General features: G+C 41.7%; 2 protein-coding genes across 2 annotated transcripts in view; one reads left to right on the top strand and one right to left on the bottom strand.

Annotated features, from left to right (window-relative positions):
• Positions 1 to 12,422, top strand: part of COL4A6 (collagen type IV alpha 6 chain) — a 133,033-nt gene extending 120,611 nt beyond the window's left edge. The window contains exons 31-45 of the mRNA XM_068697107.1: positions 100 to 281; positions 545 to 608; positions 1,119 to 1,193; positions 1,557 to 1,664; positions 2,255 to 2,362; positions 2,787 to 2,858; positions 3,304 to 3,429; positions 3,789 to 3,905; positions 4,636 to 4,797; positions 6,230 to 6,328; positions 6,608 to 6,754; positions 7,701 to 7,817; positions 8,549 to 8,740; positions 8,966 to 9,252; positions 9,808 to 12,422. Of these exons, the coding sequence (XP_068553208.1) occupies positions 100 to 281; positions 545 to 608; positions 1,119 to 1,193; positions 1,557 to 1,664; positions 2,255 to 2,362; positions 2,787 to 2,858; positions 3,304 to 3,429; positions 3,789 to 3,905; positions 4,636 to 4,797; positions 6,230 to 6,328; positions 6,608 to 6,754; positions 7,701 to 7,817; positions 8,549 to 8,740; positions 8,966 to 9,252; positions 9,808 to 10,068 (2,117 nt within the window). The 3' untranslated portion in view covers positions 10,069 to 12,422. The remainder of the gene's footprint in view (positions 1 to 99; positions 282 to 544; positions 609 to 1,118; positions 1,194 to 1,556; positions 1,665 to 2,254; positions 2,363 to 2,786; positions 2,859 to 3,303; positions 3,430 to 3,788; positions 3,906 to 4,635; positions 4,798 to 6,229; positions 6,329 to 6,607; positions 6,755 to 7,700; positions 7,818 to 8,548; positions 8,741 to 8,965; positions 9,253 to 9,807) is intronic.
• Positions 12,423 to 12,884: 462 nt separating this feature from the next.
• ATG4A (autophagy related 4A cysteine peptidase) lies at positions 12,885 to 20,632 on the bottom strand. Its single transcript, XM_068697144.1, has 9 exons — positions 20,392 to 20,632; positions 19,764 to 19,836; positions 18,351 to 18,430; positions 17,625 to 17,812; positions 17,437 to 17,515; positions 16,409 to 16,554; positions 15,296 to 15,352; positions 14,032 to 14,143; positions 12,885 to 13,760 (listed from the first exon to the last, which is right to left on the bottom strand). Exons 1-9 carry the CDS (start codon positions 20,537 to 20,539, stop codon positions 13,696 to 13,698), a joined length of 948 nt encoding a protein of 315 aa, XP_068553245.1. The 5' UTR covers positions 20,540 to 20,632; the 3' UTR covers positions 12,885 to 13,695.
• Positions 20,633 to 21,321: the final 689 nt, after the last annotated feature.

Below are 21,321 nucleotides of genomic sequence, written 5' to 3'. Positions count from 1 at the left end.
TCTGCCCTCTAAGGAGAGCTTTGGGTAACAGCTCAGTTGGCTAAATAAGCTGAATGTCTGTATTTTGAAATGGATTTATACTCTTTTATATAAACTCAGGTGATAAAGGAATCCCGGGAAGCCGTGGACAGCCAGGTCTTCCTGGACCTGCTGGGTCAGCAAGCAGAGAGAGAGGTTTTCATGGTGAGCCAGGCTTCCCGGGTCCATCTGGACAGCCTGGGCTGCCAGGACAGAAGGGTGCACGTGGCATCATAGGATTTCCAGGAATGCCAGGAGAGAGGGTAAATATCTTCTTAAGTATCTTCATTTTCTCAAAGAGCTCTTGGGAAAATCCTTTGTTCTAATTGGTACTTATTTAGCAAAGCAGCTGTCCAGAAGCTGGCAGGATTTTTCTTCACAAAACTTGGTGTTTGTTTGGCTCGTACTAATGGATGACACTTTGGATAACATCTCTTCCCACATCTTTGCAGTCTGTTAACCCCATGACCCAAAGTTGAAACAGCAAGAATAAAAAGCAGAGGCTAATTTTGGGCTTTTATTTCAGGGTTCAGATGGTATCACAGGACCACTTGGATTCCCAGGACCTATTGGCCTCCCTGGTCCAAAGGGTAAGAAATTTCAGTTTATGTGGTCTTTCAGTACATGCAGTCCTAAGATTCATGGCTAAAATGAATGGGCAGTGTTCTAGAAGTGTCAGTCGCTCTCCAGTGACTGGTTCAGAAGTCCCCCTATGATGTCACTCATTCAGATGAGTTCAGTTCCAAGCCAAATGTATTAAAACTTTATGATCCTTTGAAATCTTGGCCACAGCACTGTACAAAGCATGTTGGACAGTACAAGAGGCACCCTCTCTGATCAGCTTGTGACATAAAGGGTAGGGTGTTGTGAAATTGCCCTAAATGTTAGTCTGAACATGCCCTGAGTGTATTCACTTCCATTGCTGTTTATAAACATTTTCAAACACCTCGGGGACATTGTTTACTGTTGTCTTTGTCTACCTCCTGAATTTGCAATATAAGCAAGGTTTATTTTCATAAATATGGCTATTGAACAGCACTGAGAGCTGCTCCCCACAGTCAGTTACAGAATGGCTTCCTCACCTCGTCTTCCTTTTCCAGGTGACCAGGGAGAGCCTCTTGGCGTTCCTGGCAGTGCTGGAGTGAAAGGAGAGCGAGGGGACCCGGGCTTCCCAGGTACAGTAGCCATTGATGGTTCACTTCAAGAGTACAAAATTCTGGAAATTAAATTGGATAATATTGCCCAGTGTGGGACTGTATGTGATCTGTAAATCTAAATACTTCAGATGGGCCACAAATGGATGATGATGAATAATAAAAAAAAAAAAAAAAGCAGCCCGATTCTAATGCTGGGTCCCACTTCACTTCCTGAGTAGGAACTTGGGAACTTGGGCTGGTGTTTGCCATCCAGGGAGTCTGGTCCAGAGCCCAGGCAATGGCTGAGCAGACACAAATGCTGCAGCGGCAGTCTAACATGTTTCTCTTTCTCTTCAGGCCTACCTCCAGTTTAACTTGTGTTGGATGCTTTTATCATTTCAGGGGAGAGAGGTAGAGAAGGGCTCAAGGGTGAAGCTGGCTTTCCAGGAAGCACTGGAGTGAATGGGCTCAAAGGTGGCCCAGGAGATGTTGGCCAAGAAGGACCAGCAGGTACTGGACAAGGCACCCAATTTCTGCAGTTCGTTGCGTGACTGGAACAACCTCACCTTGTTGTTTCCTTAGCCCTGGTTGGCCTGTCTCAGCTGAGGCTTAAACAAGAAAGTCTTGTTTAAAGTCTTCCATTGCAACACTTGAGTCAGTTCCCTCTCCAGACTCAAACCTACCCAGAAGGATGGCTAAAAGTGTCTTTGGTTAGTGGTGTAACTAGCAGGTATGCTCTCACATTGCTGTCAAGATTTCAATTTGAAAGAACAGTGGAAGTTGTTGGAATATTTTACTTGAAAACTCATGTAACCAATTTAGTTATTCAGTGTGCATACTATTCCAGTTTGTCACTTGGTGGGTGATTAAGAATGGAATTTCTGATTTAAAAAAAAAAAAGGCAACTATCAAATAAATAGTTGGATAAATGCTATGCTAGTAGTGGTGGTGAAAAGAGATTTGCACCTGGTTTTTCTTTACATAAATATTTTATTCACCCATCTTATGAGTTAAGTGCAGGATCAGAAGCTGTAATATGGAGTTGTGAGCTGATTTGGCCTGAATGTGTGATGCAAGAACATTTTGCTGCTTGTTTTTAGGAATTCCTGGAAATGCTGGGCTGAGAGGAATCCCTGGGCCACCAGGGCCTCCAGGGCAGCCGGGATCTGTCGGATTCCCTGGGGCTCGTGGAACAGCAGGACCCAAAGGTATGTCTGGAGCCTGCACACATGGGGCAGATATTGGGTCAGAAAACCAGGGTTTCATCCAAGTGTATCACAGCAGGCAGGCAGCACACTATGTGTGGGCCAGCTGTGCGTGGGAAATCAGCTCAATTCTTGGCAATGCTAGTGCAGGCACCAGCTGCTAGAAATGAGCAGAGGAGTGTTCAGAAAGGGAGAGGCTTTCACTGGATTTGGATCTCTGATGGGGTTCACTGAGGGTAAAAACAGAGAGCAGTGGGAAGAGTTTCCATGAAGGGGGCCTGTGTGAAGGGAGGCTTTACATTCTGTGTTCCTCTGTGTCATGTTTCTCACACCTGTTGTAGTCTCCATGAAGCATCTATGCATTTCTACCTAACTAAATTATTTGCTTATTTGCTCACTTACATAAGTGTTCTTAATGTCTCTTCAGGGTTTCATGGATTTCCAGGTTTAAATGGTCTGAATGGCTTGCCAGGCACAAAAGGGTCTCCTGGAACACCAGGTAAAGGAAACACATAGTAGAAGCATCATAGCTGGGAAAATGCCTACATTGGTCTATCACGAGAGCAACGTTCCTCACAAAATTGCTCCTTTTTGCCCTGTTCTGGATGTAATCATAGTATGAAGAAAAAATATCGGAATATTGTATGTACATGAGCAAATTCTCCTTTTAAGAAGCATGAGCAAATTCTTCTTCACATCCTTATGCAAAAGCCCGTGGGAAGTCCAGAACAGTACCGTGCTTCTCTCTCAGCACCTTGCAGATTAAATTCACTCTGCACAGAGTAGCACAGGAGGCACCAGACCACTTTCTGCTGCTCTACTGAAAACAGCAAAGAGGGTGGTAAATGGTTAATTTTTTATTGCAAGTCTGCTCGTGTAATGATTTAACTGCTAGTGAATGGTTTGAATAAGCTCTCTTACTTTCTTTAACTATCCTTAATTAGGTCTGAGTGAAGTTGGACTGAAAGGCCCTGCAGGTCTCCCGGGTGTGAAGGGTGAAGAAGGTTCTCCAGGCTTGGGTAGAGGTGCTCTAGGATTTCCGGGACCAAAAGGCTCATCAGGAGACATGGGTAAACACTGATGTTCTGGAAGTCTGTTGAAATGTGTTGCAGCTCAGGTTAGTGGGCCTGCACAGTTTGAGGAATTACCAAAGAGAACTCCTAAGGTCACAGAAAAAGGCAGTAGTTTGACAGGTAAATATTCAATCTGTGATGTGGCCATATAGTTGAGAAACAGTTGGTTACATGGTTATTACAGTGTCTGTACCTCCCCTGAACAGAAGTATATTGTATTTTGTTTCCCACAGGTAGTGAGGTGTCTGTTTGTTCTCCTCAGTATGAATACTGCTCAGCCACTGCTTCTGACCATGTCAGTGAAGGTGATGGAAGAGCTGGGCAAGTGCTCTCACACTTTGTATTTCTTGTTCTAGGTCCCCCGGGTCCTGTGGGACTGCCAGGCTTGCCAGGAAGTCCTGGAGTTTCTCTTCCTTCTGATATACGTGGGAGGCCTGGGGATGCTGGCCACCCAGGACTTGATGGGAGTTCAGGTATGGAGAGTGAACTGCTAAGAGGATTTCTGTTTCTTTATGCTTCCTTTGAAGAACTCTGGGTTTTGGGGGATATAAATGACTTCGAGTACTGTCACCTTAATCATCTGTTTTTTTAGATCGGGGTTTTTTAGATCTGTTTCAATTCCTGCTGTTGAATCTGGATTTGATGTAGCCCATTATTAAAGCTCCCTGCTCCATATTCATTTCACCTATTGTTATACTGAAGACAGGCTCAGGCAGTAAGATAGATGCTTTGCTCCAATGCGTTATGTCTACATTTGGAGGCCAGCTCCATATTAGACCGTGGTTTCTACAGATGTAACTTTTAAGCTCCTAGAAAGCTGTAACCTAATAAGCTCCTAGAGAAGTTTAGAAGTATTCTGTGTGAGCTGGGAGGCAGCAAAGCTTCACTGCTACTCAGAGGTACGTAGGGAGTACTTGTCCTAATGTCAGCAGGAAGTACAGTTCCAAAGATTTGTCGTGATGGCATTGGTGCACGTTCATCACCTAACAGCCTTGTCTAAAAAGATTTAAAAGGTTTAAAGGTTGCTGGTACCTATGTTTACGTAAGCAAGTAGGGCCTGGTTCTTTTCCTTTGGGAGGAGGACAACCCTGGAAATACAGACACACAAACAGCGACTGTCCTTTACAATGACTTCTTAGGGTTAGCAACAGCATTTACTTTGCCCCAAGAGGAGAATGTGCTAATTGCCTGTGTTCTCTCTAGGTCTTCCAGGTCCTCCAGGACCACGAGGGCCCCCTGGCCCAGCTTCTGACCAAGGTGACACAGGCAGTCCAGGTTTCCCTGGTGTGCTTGGCTTGCGAGGCATTAAGGGCGATGTGGGACCCACTGGTCCAATCGGGCTCCCTGGAGTGTCTGGATTCAAAGGTAATCTTGCCTTGAAAAGGGTCTGGGTGTGGTTTGGCGGCTGTCACCTTGACAGAGTGAATGGCTATATTGTGGTGTGACTGCTTTGAAACAAATCCTCATTCAGGTGTGAGCTCAGCTGAGTTTGCCTCTTTCCTTTTGGTCCATGCAGGTTTTACCTACTGGTTGTAAAAGTAGTAAAGTAAGGCCAGCTCCAGGTGCTATTCAGTGTCTCCCTCATGATTTATTTATTTTTATCTTCTTACTGTTTTTTTTTTATTGTTGTTTGTTTGTTTTGTTTTGTTTTGTTTTCTGGGTAGATGATGCCCACATGCAATTGTGCTGTTTGTTGGATACAGCTACCCATTCACATGTGTGTGATTCTCTTACAGAATCACAGAATCATCTAGGTTGGAAGAGACCTCCGAGATCACCGAGTCCAACCTCTGACCTAACACTAACAGTCCCCACTAAACCATATCCCTAAGCTCTACATCTAAACGTCTTTTAAAGACCTCCAGGCATGGTGACTCCACCACTTCCCTGGGCAGCCTGTTCCAGTGTCTAACAACCCTCTCAGTAAAGAAGTTCTTCTTAATATCCAACCTAAAACTCCCCTGGCGCAACTTTAGCCCATTCCCCCTCGTCCTGTCACCAGGCACGTGGGAGAACAGACCAACCCCCACCTTGCTACAGCCTCCTTTAAGGCACCTGAAGAGAGCAATAAGGTCGCCCCTGAGCCTCCTTTTCTCCAGGCTGAACAACCCCAGCTCCCTCAGCCGCTCCTCATAGGACTTGTTCTCCAGGCCCCTCACCAGCTTCATTGCCCTTATCTAGGCAAAGACTGGAGATGCTGTTTCTAGAGGACCATCACACCGATGTGTGTGTGCTTAGAGGCACAGTGTGGTGGATTTAGGTCTCCCAAAGAGGCTGAGAGGATTGTAGGTGTTAAGGGATGTTGCTCTCCCTTTGGTCTCTACCAGAGGAAACCAGAGGGCAGCTGCAAACAAGGTCTCTAATAGCAAGGTTTCAAAGGGACTGCACAGCTCAAAAGGCAGGAAAGGATGGAGAACCATTGCCAGGAGAAGCTGGTATGCTGTCTGTCTGTGCAGGCTGGCAACTCCCCATTGCTCTGTGCTGTGCATGGAGGTGAATTCCAAATAGAGTGGGCATATCCTCCTCAAACACTTTCCCTGGGTTACCCCATGGAAGGAGAAGAGTTCTTTCCATATATTGTAATTACGTAGCAGTGGAATTCTTGTCTTGAAGCTCTGCAGCCATTTTGGGCATCAAAATGGGCACAGAGCTCCTGAATGGTCATGGTCCCCTCTGTCTCAGAGCTGAAATGGTGTTCTCATTGCTGCTGTTACTGTGTTCCTCACTGCCTCAGCTGTGGGTCAGAATCAGGACCCCACGCTTAGCCTCTGAGGTCTTCAGCTGTGTATCTTTGCAGGTGTAAGAGGTGAGCCTGGACTTATGGGGATGCCAGGTAAAGACGGGCCTCCAGGGGATCCTGGTTACCCTGGCCTGAAAGGTGAAATGGGCCGTCGAGGTGAGTGCCAGAGAATTTGAAATGCTGTACTTTGTTGCAAAAGCTTTGGGTTGGGGAAAATTTCAGAGCTCCCGAAATAGGCTTGTTTGGGGGCTTCTTGGTTTCTTAGGGATTGAAATAAATTACAAAGAACTTGATGTATCACTTTCCAGAAGGATACCCAGTGCTAATGTACTAAGGCAGCCTTAATTTAAAATACGTTTCCTTTGTCTCAGTATTATCATCAAAGCTGTGAACCTATTCCTGAAGTACTTACACTGTCATTTACACTGTGTGCAGGTCTCCCTGGCCGACCGGGGGCTCCAGGTATAACCCCACAGCCAGAAGAAATCACAGCCCCTGCAGGCTTACCTGGTCTGCCGGGGATTGATGGTGTGCCTGGCTTTGATGGAGATCCTGGGTTCCAAGGCCCGGTTGGAAAACCAGGTAAAAACACACTCAGATCACTGAAATGCTGCCTTCTGGAAGAACAAGACTCCTTTCTCAATGCATTAGGAAGGTTTACAGGTTTTTCTAGTAATGGAAATAATTCCAGCAAAATACATACAACTGTCATGTTTTATTAGTATTAGGATGTGCTTGATAAATTATTTTCCTGCACTTTGATAGAGTTTTTGAATTAAACTTCCAGAATTAGGAGCAGCAGCATGTGGTATAGCTGGTGTGATGCCAGCTTTGGTACTAGCAGGTGGAGTCGTCCTGAAAGTGAAGCACCACTGAGAATTATTTTTATTGTCAACAAAATACTGTAACCAGAGAGGTGCTGGGAACTTCAGCCAGCACCATTGCAGTTTGTATCATTTGGCAAAATGGCTTTACTAGGTCCTGCACCAGGAATCTCCTAGGGCTCAGCAAGTGCCAGCGATGCTTTTCTTAACGCTGCCATTTATCCAATTTTAAAAGGTTCGTATTCTCCTTTATTCATGAAAACTCCTAGACAGAGAACCTCAGTGAGCATCGGTCCTTCCCCTAAATGCTCCACAGTGAATGGATCTGTGTTGGATCCTGACTATTGTCATCAGTTCCTCGAGTGAATTAAATGTGCAGGGAGTCAAATCTGAGAAAGCCTTTAATGCTGTTGGTAAGGTGATTAGGCACTGTGGAGCAGTGCAAAGAGAGGAACTCATTGGGAAATCTAATTATACCCTTAATGCTCTATCATTACAGAAGTTGTTCAAATGTACACCCATCTGTTTCCCAGAGGAATCCCTGTATGGAGTTAGGGGGTTGTAACTACAGCTGTTTGAGCGAGCTTTCAGCATGGCTGCTGACAACATGTTTATAACTTATTTCTCTTTTTGTGATTGTAGTTGTAGGACTGAAGGTGTTAGTATGAAGAAATAATGATAGTAGTAATTGTGTTTAATTTCAGGTACAAAAGGTCTGCCAGGCAGATCTGGTTTGAAAGGACGTGACGGCTTACCTGGATCGCCTGGCACCGTTGGGGATCCAGGCCCTGTGGGTACCCCAGGACCACAGGGATTTGAAGGTAATGATATGATTTGGCAAAAAAAAAGCAATCAGTAGAATTCTGTTTGCCCCCAGGTTCTGAAGAAATCCTCTCCAACACCAAATGAATTACCTTAGGAAGACTGAGGGATGTACATGATCTTCTGTCTTGTATCTGCAATGAAATAGATTTAATTCTCAGTGAGGAGGGTTATGTCACATGTCATTGTCGTCTACCACTGCTGAAGTTTAGCTAGGTACAATTGTGAACATCTTTTGGTTTTAATGCTTTGTGCATGTTGGAGACATCTTGAAGATTTGAAAGAGCAAGATGGTATTCATAGCTATCAAGGTTGGGTGGAAGAGGTGCTGTGAGAGAGAGAAGCTTTGGATTCTGCCACAGATTTGTATGACTTTTGGCCTTCCTGTGTCAAAAGAATATCACCATGAAGAGTACTAGAGTGAAAATGAATTTGTTAGGTTTTGGTTAGTGCTTTGAGATCTTCAGAATTACTGTACCGTGAGATATGTGCTAACGTACTAGAGCTTTTTGGGGAAAGACAGAACATGAAATGAGGTAGGAAATGGGTGGGTGCTATTGTGAAATGGCTGCTTTTAGAACTGGTGCATCTAGTCGGTCATACAACCATCAAAATTTGGCCTCTTCTTAGTACAACGCTGACAGAAACACTAGGACAGCGATGCCAAAATCAGGTACAGAGCCAGCTGATGCTCACATTGCCTGTGAGTGATTCTTCTTCTGTCTTGCAGGTGTCGCTGGAAAGCCAGGCTCACTTGGTTTGCCAGGAATGCCAGGTCGGAGCGTGGGCGTTGGGTACACCTTAGTGAAGCACAGCCAGTCAGACCAAATCCCACCTTGCCCCATAGGAATGAACAAGCTCTGGGATGGCTACAGCTTACTGTACGTGGAGGGGCAGGAAAAATCACACAACCAGGATCTTGGTGAGTTGACAATCTTCTCTCAGGCAAACGATGTAGGCCAAAATCCCATTTCTAATGAGCAATTTTAGTGGGTCCTGCTGGAAGTTGTGATGGAGGAAGTCTTCTTGGCCAAAATCTGTGCTGGAAGCAATGTTATTTGTGCCATGCTCTGCCACTCCTCACTGATGTGTATGAGTTTGAACACTTGCCAGCTGCTTGGTGTGACTGCTGCTCCAATTCTTCCAGGGTTTGCCGGCTCCTGTTTGCCTCGCTTCAGCACCATGCCTTTTATTTACTGCAACATCAACGAAGTGTGCTACTACGCCAGCCGCAACGACAAGTCCTACTGGCTCTCCACCACTGCTCCCATCCCCATGATGCCAGTGGACAGCGTGCAGATCCCCCAGTACATCAGCCGCTGCTCCGTCTGTGAAGCGCCCTCCCAGGCTGTGGCCGTGCACAGCCAGGATATCACCATCCCCCAGTGTCCCCTTGGTTGGCGCAGCCTCTGGATAGGATACTCCTTCCTCATGGTAAGGATTCCACTGCTAACGCAAATGCAGCTTTAAACGTGGTTGGATCTCCTCTTTGAGATTCGGTCACTGAGACCGAATTCTCTGAGTTGCATGTAGGAAACTGTATACAGGGCTGTCCTGTAGCTTCAAGTCCAGTAGTAAAACTAAATCAGTAGTTCTGCATTGCCACAGATACTTGTACCTCAAACCTTTCAATGCAGAAACACCAATTAAGCTACAGCATTGTCTTAATCCCCTCTCTACTGGGACAGTATTTTATTGTGCTCTCCTAGAAGCCCATCAGTGTGAGGTTGTTGGAAAACTAAGTCAGCATTATTGTCTCCCAGTTTTCCCGTGACAAGCTGATTTCCTTTATAGCAGGGCTGTATGCTCAGCCTGAGTACCTTCCTTTGCTTCTTTACCTCTAGCCCCGACTCCAAACCCAGTTACAGGTAGCCAAGGTATAAAGCTGGTTGCCCATTTTACTCCTTTCAGCAACAGAACTTGAGTTACTGCCCTGTTCACCTCCTTTTCTGATCCTCTGAACTCATTTAAATAAATGTCTTCATTTAGCACACAGCAGCTGGTGCAGAAGGTGGAGGTCAGTCCCTCGTCTCACCTGGTTCTTGCCTGGAGGATTTCCGCGCTACTCCGTTCATTGAATGCAACGGTGCCAGAGGGACGTGCCATTACTTTGCAAACAAATACAGCTTCTGGCTCACGACCGTCGAACAGTCACAGCAGTTTGTCAGTGCCCCTCCCTCAGAAACCCTGAAAGCAGGACAGCTTCGAACAAGGGTCAGCCGCTGCCAGGTGTGCATGAAGAACTTGTAACAAAAATGCACAAAAATAACTCTCGTTACCTAAGAAGAGTAGGTATCACTGCTGTGAAGAAGGATAAATTCTAACCGGTTTTGTGCGTGCTTGATGGGTGAATCAAGATGGCCAGAATTCCACAAAAATCAAGTGTCAAGGGCAGGAGTTTGCACACAGAGAAGGGAAGACCAGTGCTCTGAAACCTGTTTTATGGAACATGGTGCTATGCTTCTACTTTAATGTTGTTTGGGTTATTTTTCCTCATTTATGGCTACCTCAGAAAGCCTCTGCGAGTTCCTTATTCAGACTGAAGAGTAACTGCTGTCTCACGTTACACCACTCCTCTGTCCAAGCCACACACCAATCATCAAGAGAGACTTCTCAAAAGTTATGCTTTACTAGCGTCTTTGCAAACAGTATTTGGTCTAGTATATGGAAATGAAGTCTCATTCTCCTCAGAAATACAGAACTAGCCAAAATTTATAATGCATTGTAGATGATTTGCATCACTGACTTAAGCATTAATGATTGATAACTGACTTCATTAGGAGGAGTCAGAGATGAATTTGTTTTGCTTTGCTTGTTCAACAGATGGGATGTTCTTTGGCTTTCTGACAAGTAATCAATTGTAATCCAGACTCATATCCATGGTTGACTTATAAGAGCTATCCCAGTGAAAAATATACTTTTTGATGTGGAATCCAAAACAGCCCTAGCATTCTTCATAGCTTTCTGTTGAGATATATTCCAGGTAAAATGTTTACTTCAGGGTTTGTGCTTATCTTCATGCAGGCAGGAACACTTTATTATTATGAACATAAATCTTTCTGAGGTAGCCTTGGCACGGTTATCTTGTAATTATTCAAGCTGAGTGTATTTAAAAAGTAGAGGCTTACTAAACAGCATGCAGGCTTATGCAAACACAGAAGAAAGCAGTTATGAGATGTACATTTTTATTTCTGCAGTCACGATCTGTTGTATTCTTCCTTTAGGCTTTATTTCTCTCAGTTTAAAAAACTGTATTTCTATTGTATGCATTGTTAAGAAGTCCTACTTACCTTCAGAGCGTAATTAAAAAGAAATGTTACTAATTTTAACATCCTTACATATTTTGAAGGAAAGCCATGAAAGTGAATGTAACGTATATCACAAATTCATTTAGCTGGGCTAAAGCTGTTATGCATCTCTCTTTCTAGAGGGAAGCATACGAAATCCTTATATATTGACATTCCATGACATTTAAAAGAAGTGCCTTGCAAATACACCAGCACCTTGGCATAAGGATTGTAAAGATTATTTTTTTTCAGGAAATTACTACTAATACAAGACCGAGACATTATTTTAAAGTGTTATTTCTTTACTAGGTTTTAGAGCTCTAGCTCTATCCAGCAAACTATTTACGAAAGTGCTTAGTTTTAAGCAGGTAATATTTTTACCTTTGAGGGATTTGAACTAGACGATCGTTAAGGTCACAACCCTTCCAACCCAAACAATGTTTTTTTGATTTGGATTTTGCATAACTAGGATTTTGTCAATTAATTATATGCATAATGTGATGTTACTTTCCCAGATCAGGGTCAGAGAGCTCTGCCTATTTTAGAGTTGAATCACATTTTAGTCTTTCATTTAACATATTCCTACTTGTGAAAGACCTGCAACTGCTTTGGATGTATTTTTAAAATATTTTTTAAGGCATTTTAACACTCCCGAGTGACATTCCTTCTGTGCACAATATCTAATCTACTTCTTAGCTGTCCTAGCACAGACAGATCATATGGTATTTGCATCTTGGTTTAAGCAAATGCAACTTTAAAAAACTGTCTGCACATAGTAAAGCTCACTGTCTTTTGAAAATTTCTGCAATTAACTCTGGGAAACTCCAACAGGGACTTGTTTTTATTTTTGAACATGGGCGCATGCAAATGTGTGTTTTGTTTTTGTTCCAGGATCAGAGCTTTATGCATTCTAAGTGCCAGTATCTTTAGGGACCTACCTCTCTTGCAGTAAGCTGGCTCTGTTGATACCAATACCCAATCTTCCGTCGAGTTCAACAAACCCAGCCAGTTCTTCCTCTGTTTACACATAAGCTATTCTCTGTCAGGTACCGAGGTATGCAAATTCCTATCACCAGGCATTCTTCCAGCAGCCCTATTTTCAGAAGTCTGGTTACCCCCACCAAGAACACTTCTTCAAGAAGTCTGCAGGGCCTCACAAGCTTTTGCTGCATACGGAGGGTTTGGCCCTGAAGACCTCTTGAATCTCCTAAAAAACCATGCAGCTTATCCCTGGACAGAGAAGAAAGAAAATGATATTTTTTTTCTACGTTTGTGGTTTCCAAACTGTAGTTAATAAACATTAAACAAGATGCAATAGGATCTCGTTAACTCTTTTGTTTGAAAAAACAGTGGCCCTGATCGAGAGGTGCAAGTGAGAGGAGACAATATTCAGTATTTCTCTATGTTGTCATTTATTGGTGAAGATGAAAGTCTGTAATTCATGTTCATTACACTAGCATGACAAAATGACCACAAGGGGGACTGTCTGGTAGTGAAAAGGAACTTCAGCATGGATTAAAAATCTTTGCCTTTCTTTATTCTGAACTGTTTTTCTTATGACTGCTAGAGAGAGATTCTCTGCCTTAGAAATAAAACTGCCCAGGCTGTTCTGATAAACCTGTAGTGTTAAGGCACTTCTACCAAAACAGATTTCAAAAGGCAAGAAGTCAAAAAGCAACAATTCAGTAATCTGTGTACGCTTATATATTAAGTTTTAAGATAACCTGGTCTATATTTAGTTCACACAAATTAACCAAACATAGCAGCATACAACCTAAGAAAAGCTTAAGAAATTTATTAGATGCACAGATAAAGTGCTGTAACAGAGAAACTTGTGTAAATCTATTTTAAAATAAATAAGGTACAGTTAAACCACCTTTGACTCATTTTAACTCTGAAAGAAATAACCTAAGTTTTAATCATTTGAATTTTAAGGTCAAGGTGAAATATACCATAACTATAACAGTGGTTGTGATCTGTATCAACTATTTGAGTCTCCTGTTCCTCTTGAGGTCTCCCAGAAACAGGAAGGCTATTGCAAAATGTATACATTAGACATAGTTCCTTTTACAGAAACATTTTTGTAATAAAGTCTGGTTGCTCAAATACATGTTAAAATATTTAACAAGGAAACAATTTTCTCCTGATCCAGTCGATCTTTTAAACAAGACAATGTATTTTTCCTTTGACGCAGCCCACAGGAGGGAACAGAAGTAAACATCCTCCTTAACTGAAGACTGTTTTGCTTGAAGAACTAAACTATTGCATTATTATATGAGAGCAAGAAATATCCATTTGGGTTATCCCTTTCTCCAAACATGGTGCCCAGTGATACATGTATTTTTGCCTTAATCTCAAAGGCCCATTTGTCTCCAGGTAAGGTACGTTAAAAAGAGATTCCCTTTAAGCATCGTATCACAAGATCTCTTACTGCCTTTCCATCCGGGGAAGCTTGTGTGTTAAACTGCTACTAGATTTCTGTGCTCTGTTATCCATAATTTCAGGCACTTCGGGGCTAACATGGCTGTTTAAGTCAATGCAATAATATTACCAATATATTCAACACTCAGAAGAGTCACCACAGTTTCCTTCACACACTCAGGATTTCAAATTCTTCTTCCAATTCAAATAGCTTGTCAGTAGATTCAATGAGTTCTGTAAAAAAAAAAATAAAGAAAAAAATGCTTCTAAAGACATGCCTGATTTTGTTCACTTAAAAAAAAACTTTGAAAGACGCATTCCAGAAAAGTACTTTGTAAGAGTGAAAAAAAAAATCTGTGCTAGCAATTGTATGGCTTGTTTGGATACGTGCCTGCTATATATTGCTTGACACTCACAAAGGATAGTTATTCTACCTGTGATTATTCTTTTATTTGCTAACGAGGAACATAACATTGCACAATTAGGCTTTTAATCGGTGCCTTACCTGCTCCTGTGGTTGTCACTTCTGGTTTTGTTGGAGGTATGAAAGGAGGCCAGTGTGGCGGGTGCTTCTGGACCAGCTCAAACATCCGTAGACTCTGCTGCTTTAGAATCTCCTGAGGACAGAATGCTTTCATTTTAAAAGCTGGCTCGGGAGACGCTTCAAACACAAAACGTGTCTGCTTAATTGAAAATGTTTTTTAATTACACATGTCCATCAGGAAAAAAAGTCTTTATACAGACATACTGTGAAATCCAAGCACCATGGTCTCTGTAATACATCCCTAGTTAAAACACATCTGGAAGACAGATCTCTTGAACTGTACTACAAATTATCAGTCTTATCATCTTTTGATATCAGCTTTGATATCTGCAAACCTGTAATTTTGTTTACATGTAGCAAGCACACTAGGAATGTACAATATTTTCTGCTTTTTAAAAGAAAGTTGCTTGCATAGAACTCTCCTCAAGTTTTCTGTTGATCAATAGCACAAAAGACATATCTATCAGCTCCTCCAAAGGGAAAAAAAAAAAAAAAAAACGCATCAGATTTTGAAGGACAGGTTTTGGTCAGGAAAAAAGGTGTTCCTGAAGCCAAACGCTATTCCTCTTCAAAGAGAAGTTACCTTCTTTCCTGTATTTCAGTTATTTACAAACTGTTTTCCTTAGCTGATTTTTTTTTTTTTTTTAAATAAATGCCTTTAGAGGTTGATGGTACTTTACATTCAGACGTCTGGTGCTTAGTTTAACAGCTGCATGCAGAAACATCCTCAAGTCTGTTTCCTGTGGCAGCCAGCACCTTCTGTTCTCCCTAGATCAGCAGGAGCTAGAGGCCTGCAGCACTTACAGAATCAGATCTTTAAGATACCAGGGACTAACAGTCATAATTAGAACACGCAACCTATTATGTCAAACAATAAAAAAGGATCAGGAAGCAAATCATTTATACATCACTACAATATGGCAGTTAAACCTTAGTCATTTAGTGAGAATTAGAAGTTAAAAGCAAGTGTCACCCAGTAACACCTTCAAGTGTGGATGTTTACACCCATTTTCCAACTGGCAGGGTTTGTGGCTGGTGAAGTGCTGAACAATTTCCAATTAGCAGTTCAGTAGTATTGCCTTACCCTGATGCTTTAATGCATTCTTCTCCATGGCTTATACAATTCGTATAGAAAGGAAAATGCAAAGGAAAATTTTACAAAAAACAGACAATAAAAACCAGACTTTATAAAGAACAAATCGAGATGCTAAGTTCCCACTCTTACCTTTTGTACAAGACTACACCAGTTATCAAAATCACATTCTTCTTTGCAAAAGAAGTCCTTAGGGGAAAAAACAAACACACAGAGTTTTACCTTTGCAGATGGTAGGTATGTGGTACCAGCAGGTAAGGCGGTTTGACCTCTGATACAGTAATGCCCTGTACGATCAGTAGATATAAGACTCCATATATGTGGCAGCTCTAGGGAGAGAACCCACGGGGAGAACAAGGCCCTGCAAACCCCTAACGAAATAGTCAAGCAAAAAATAGCAGCAGCTCCTGTGTGCTCCTCCATGGAGCGCCACCCAGTTCCTACAGTCCAGGTATCAGCAGAAGCTGAAAACTTGTAGATGATGGACCACCTAAGGAACATCTCCAATGTGGTATCTATACTGAAAATATTTGCTCTTCATTATGATTTTGTCTGTCTCGTTGCATCATGCCACATTTTGCACAGTTACGTAGTTAAGTATTAAAACAAAACAAAACAAAACAAAACAAAAAACTTTCTAAAAAGCAGCAGTATTAAAAAACAGGTATGTGAATGAATGACAGATACTGGTATCTTTACAGATTGTTTAAAGCTTTAGAAACACATCCCACTGGTGACAACTGCCAATCACCCAATCACAGGATACTGGCATGGGATCAGATCCAATTTTTTCAAATACCACAGTACCCCCATGACATTTTGGGTGAATTACAAATAATACATTTGTATTTGTAATTTTGGGTGAAATACAATAATTCCACTTAAACATTTTTAACTGATATAAAGTAAGTTTAAGTAACTTGTCTAGAGGTGACCAAACATAAAGTAGTGATAGAATAAAACACGTAAACCTGTTTCAGTTCCTTGCTCTGACCATTATAATGCCTCTTGAAAGAAGTAAAAGCTGCTCAGTAAAGAAAACAAAGCGAACTCCCTACAGTACAGACAGCTCCCCACTTGCCCTAAGATTCTCGATGTAGTTATGTACAAACTACTATGTGTTGATCACAGAAGACAGCTTTGTGATGTTGGTTCTGTTCAAGGAGATGCATTGCTGCCCTTACCAATGTAGAGAGACATTACTTTGAGATAAAGTATATGCATTCAAGATTTCCTGACACTTACTAAAGCTACTGAAGGGTCCAAATTCATGATCTTCATTCTATGTGGGGCTTCCTGGCAGTGGAAACTCTCATCGTCAACCGTGCCATTTTCTTCTGAATCTACAAAGCTTTGAGTGGTGTGAGGGTCCAGATAGATCAGCTCATTGCCTGGATGGGTAAAAGCCGTATGTTAAAAATAAGCAAGTGACATTAATAAGCACTTGGTCCAGAACTGTAAAATAGAAATTAGATTGCCATTGCAGTCAGTATAATCTAGACTTTCCAGCTAGGGATTCTTTAAGAGAATCGGAAGGTTTAGACACAGCGTTTCCCACAGGGTATTTAGTATAACTTCCTATTGTGACCTATTACTGTAATTTTTTGGTTGGTTATGTTCTATCTTTGTCACATACTTTTATTTTTCCATGTGAGATCCAGTACTTTTTTTTTTTTTTAAAAAAAATCTCAAGTGTTGTAAACACTAACATTTGACAGATTAAAAGGTACAGGATGTTCACAGATGCAATCTGTAATCCCATTAGGCATTCATTCAGAAATTGGAACAAAAAAGCCTAACTAAAACAGGTTAGGTTTTACAAAAGGACAAAATAGGGTTGCAAAATTTTGGCCCAAAGTGGGGTGAAATCTGAAGGAATGCATTTTAAATTAATTAGAGCAATACTTAATAACAGAAGGTATGCAAAAGGTGAAAAAGATACTGCTATCAGAAACAGTTTTGAAATACAAGAAAATAAAAGTGACATTTGACCAATACACTTGTCAAATGCTATCAGCTATTCTTAGTATGTTGCTCTTGTTGATGTCATCACTTATTTTTACACCTAGCTTTGCTGTTAACTTTCTGCTCCTGTTAAGGATCATCTCATACTGTTTCTAAACTCTTTTAGATATGTTTCTTCATTTATTTTATTCTATTCTCATTTTTCTTTACTTCTAGAGGTTCACACTTAGACTCCTTACTATTTCCCCTTCAAAAAATGTTCTCTTTTGATCATCTGCACATTTGGAATAAGTTTCTTTTTTCCTTACCTAAAAATCCTATGAAATAATAGGCATTATTTGGTTTCCCTCCTAATGCTCCCAAAGACTGTGGCATCTTAAAGCATTCCTAGGAGTTCAAAAGGAATAAAGGAAATTGTAATTCATTTCTTTACTGACATCACAGATACCCAAACTTATTTGACAGTAACGAGCAATGAATTGAAAGAAAACCTTACTTTAAATGCATCAATATATACGGGATTTATGTGATTTATCCCTAGTCCTAGAGGTATAATAAGCAAGAGGGGTTGCCAGCCTGTGCAGAGTCCTCCTGCGTTCTTGCTTCGGCCAAGAGCACTTCTGTGCAAATGTGCACTGCTGTGGGACGCGCTGCTGCTCTGAGGAGGGGACCAGCACATTTTTTCTGCGGGAATAAAACTAGAAATCAGTCAACGCACAGAGGAACACAAAGCAGATCTTTCTCTCAGTAGTGAATTAAGCTAGTTTGCCAGGGATCTTTATAGGGCACCCAAGACAAAACGAGCCGGGCATGGCAATTACAGCTATTTAGAAGAAGTAATTCTAGCAGACAGTATGTGCTGGCACGTCCAAGTGAGACGTTAGATAAATGATTGGGGGATGACAATTTAAGACTGCAGTGACGTGTACTATTAATGTTATTAATACTGTCAAGCTTTGCCTATAAAACGCCAGAGAAATGAAATGGCAGAAATGATGACAGTAGAAATTCTTCAAGGAGCTCTTCACATCCAGTGATGTGAGCACGAAGTTGGCATCAGGGATCAAAAAAACACAACTGAGTTTGTATGTCCTTCTTCCCTCTTCTTACCCTTGCAAGACAAACCCATGGCCCCCCAAGTATTTGTTCATGTTTAGATACATGCTGGCAAATGGAGTCAAATCAGAAACTGTTACCAGAAAACTGATGAGGTTTCACTTACTGATGTCTTCAATGACCACCATATTGTCCATAGATACATAAACTGCTAATGAATTCCATTCATCAAATAAAGCAAGCTTCCTAGAAAACATTAAGGTACTAATTAATACAAACTAGTTGGATCAAAAGGGTAGCTTTACACTCAGAACCATTTGATTTATTTTTTTTTCTTAAGAAAAAACATCCTTTCTGCATTTTTTAAAGTCTCCATGTAAGAAAAAGAAAACTTTAAACATTAAATGTTTAATATCTTTAGAAAAATAGGTACTGAGTGGTACCAGGAAAAACATATGCGCTGCACCATGTGCAAACTGTTTTGTCTTACTGCTAAGTGCAGTGACAGTAACAGTCCAACTACATCAAGTTTATTACTTTTTATTGCACTCGACAGTCTCTGCAATGGGTTCTTGCCCAATTGTGTCTTTTATCATCTGGAAAAGAAAAAAATTCCTATGCCAGTTTTGCAGATTACTTTTTGCTTAAGAAATTCCACTGAATTCAGTGGAATTACTTCTGCCTGAGCCTGCGTGCACAGCAGAAATGGGGCATTAAAAGCTAAATCAGCTAAGGGTTTGGGGCACCAAAACTTCAGTGGGAGACAGCAGCACACAGTTTTATGTCCACTTCTGCGAAATCCAAACCTTTGGGGAAGGGAGCTACACTCTTAAGCTGCACTGGCAGAATTAGCTGTTTCAAATAAGCCAGAAAGAAATGGGGGTGAGCGTTTCACCATGAAAAACTTGGCCATGAAAGATCTGGAGTCCAGGGCATGCTTCAGCTCCCCTCCCTCTTCAGATCATGTGCCTGTTCCAGGGTGCCAAAGACTTGCTGCTGAGTTTGCAGGACCTGTAGCCTAGCCCCTGCCTGAGGTAAGACACCTCCACGTACCCCTGGAGAACTGAGCAGCCTCAGTTCCTTTAAGTGTGGCTCCCAGACTATGAGGAGCTGCCCATCTTTATCCAGTAGCCTTGCTGGCAGAACTGCTGCTCAGAAAGGGAGGAATTGCAGCTCAGTTCCCTCCTCAGCCGAGATGGCTTCTCTCTGATGTTTCACACCACCACTCTGACCTACACAGTGGCACTCTCGACCTGCCAGAGCTGTGCCACTGTGCAGAAAGGAATATACATCTGTGGTGTGACTGGTGAGGGCATGCAGACGGCATAGCAGGAGACTTTCCTGCAGTTTCTTCTCCTCAGGCTCTTCCTTTATTAAAATTTAGAGGTCACCCATTCCCAACTCAGTACCTGCACACCGAGCTTTGGCATGACGTTCCATGCTGCACTTGTAAATAGATGGCAAGTACATTCCTGACTGTGGGACAGGGGGAGATGCAGCCTTCAAAACTCTGCCTGGGCCTTGTCTTGGCTGCCCCAGGGGAGTACGTTCTGAATGAGACTGGTATGATCTCACTTACTTTAGTACTTGAGCAACTGTATTTGGTCCAAACCATTCTCCAATTGACTTCCCCTCTCCAACACCCACCTGTGCTGTTTTCATAGTGAAAAAAAGACACACGTACACAAAATCAAAGAAAAATGAGACCATAAAGAATGTGGGAACAATATACAGTAAATACCGTGACTGTCAAACATTCTAGAGTAACTGCAATCTGTATTTAGCAATAACAATTATTTTCTCAATCTATGCTCTTTTCAAAACGTAGGGAGTGCCAGTTTCTTTAATAAACAAAAGGCTTCTAAACTATAATAAGAATTACAAGTTAACAAATGTTAGTGCCCTTTATTACAAATTACAGCAATAAGCTACAAGACTGTCTATTCTAACTTTACTGACTCTGGTACCCAAGGCTTACAGAGTTTATCAAGAGCTAGATTCTAGTACATGGCTTTATTTAGGTCTCAGTGAATGTTTCTGTACTACTAGTCTTTGCGCCCATCTGCATACCTTTTTATTTTTGTATAAGCATACACATTGTCTTCATATCCACTTTTTAAAATTATGAATTAACATACTGAAAATTAGTGATTCAACACAGTAGAAATTTCAGTGCAAAAAACCTGAAAGTTTATGTTTGTTCTTACCCATCTGGTGGATTGAATAACAGCAAGCCTTCCTGTCGAGAAAGCATCGTAGGATTCTGTGATATTCTTCTGGTTGTTTTTTGTGTTTTTCCCATTGCCAATCTGAAAGGAAAAATTGATATAGAATAAAAAATGGTGACGTTTTCATTACACTGATCAAATGTCTAGACAGCAGAAAGCTTTATAATGAGATGTTAAAAGACATTTCAATTCATCTCGAATATTTACATTTTGTGTAGAGCTCCTAGAATTCCAAGCTTGTTATTTATTATCAAGCTGCCCTTTATCATCATAGGCTAGATTGTAAAAACAGGGAAAATAAAACAAAACAAAAACATCAACTGCAAACATATTCTGACGGATCATGCTGCGTGTTGATAGCCATTCCAGTATCTATGAGCTTCCAAGATTATTTAAAACTACAGGCTGTGTTTAGACCTTGTTGGATTTCTAAGCACCCATTAAATAACAACATAAGATCCATACAGAAAGTCCAAACACTCCACTGGCAGCATCCTGGGATGTGACATGCATGCTTAAGAGCTTGCACCAGGGGGGTTTGGACCTCGTGCTGCTGGCAAGTGAGTAGTGAAGAGAAGGGTAAGAGCACTGTCCCACGGTGGCAGGTTTTCCCTTGGCCTCAACTTGGGTGTTACACTAAAAGGTTTATAAAATAATGGCGACAGGATTCCCCATTTGTTCTCCTTCTACGCCTATTTCTCTGCTTCAGGCTGGGATGATTTCACCCAGCTGAATATGAATTGATTCATTAGGAACTGTTACCAGGGCATCAAAGAAAGTCTCACTAATAAATTCAGGGTTTGTGCTTTTAATGGAGTACTTACGAAGAAGCGTCTGCAGACAATACCGAAGTTCCCTCAGGACCAGCACTCAGCTCTCCCTAAGTGTCTGCAGATCAGTGCTTGGGCC

Source organism: Anas acuta, chromosome 13 (genome assembly GCF_963932015.1).
Source record: "Anas acuta chromosome 13, bAnaAcu1.1, whole genome shotgun sequence".
Taxonomy (NCBI): domain Eukaryota; kingdom Metazoa; phylum Chordata; class Aves; order Anseriformes; family Anatidae; genus Anas; species Anas acuta.
The sequence above is the reverse complement of the archived record's forward strand: the minus strand, read 5'-3'. Positions and strand labels throughout refer to the sequence as shown.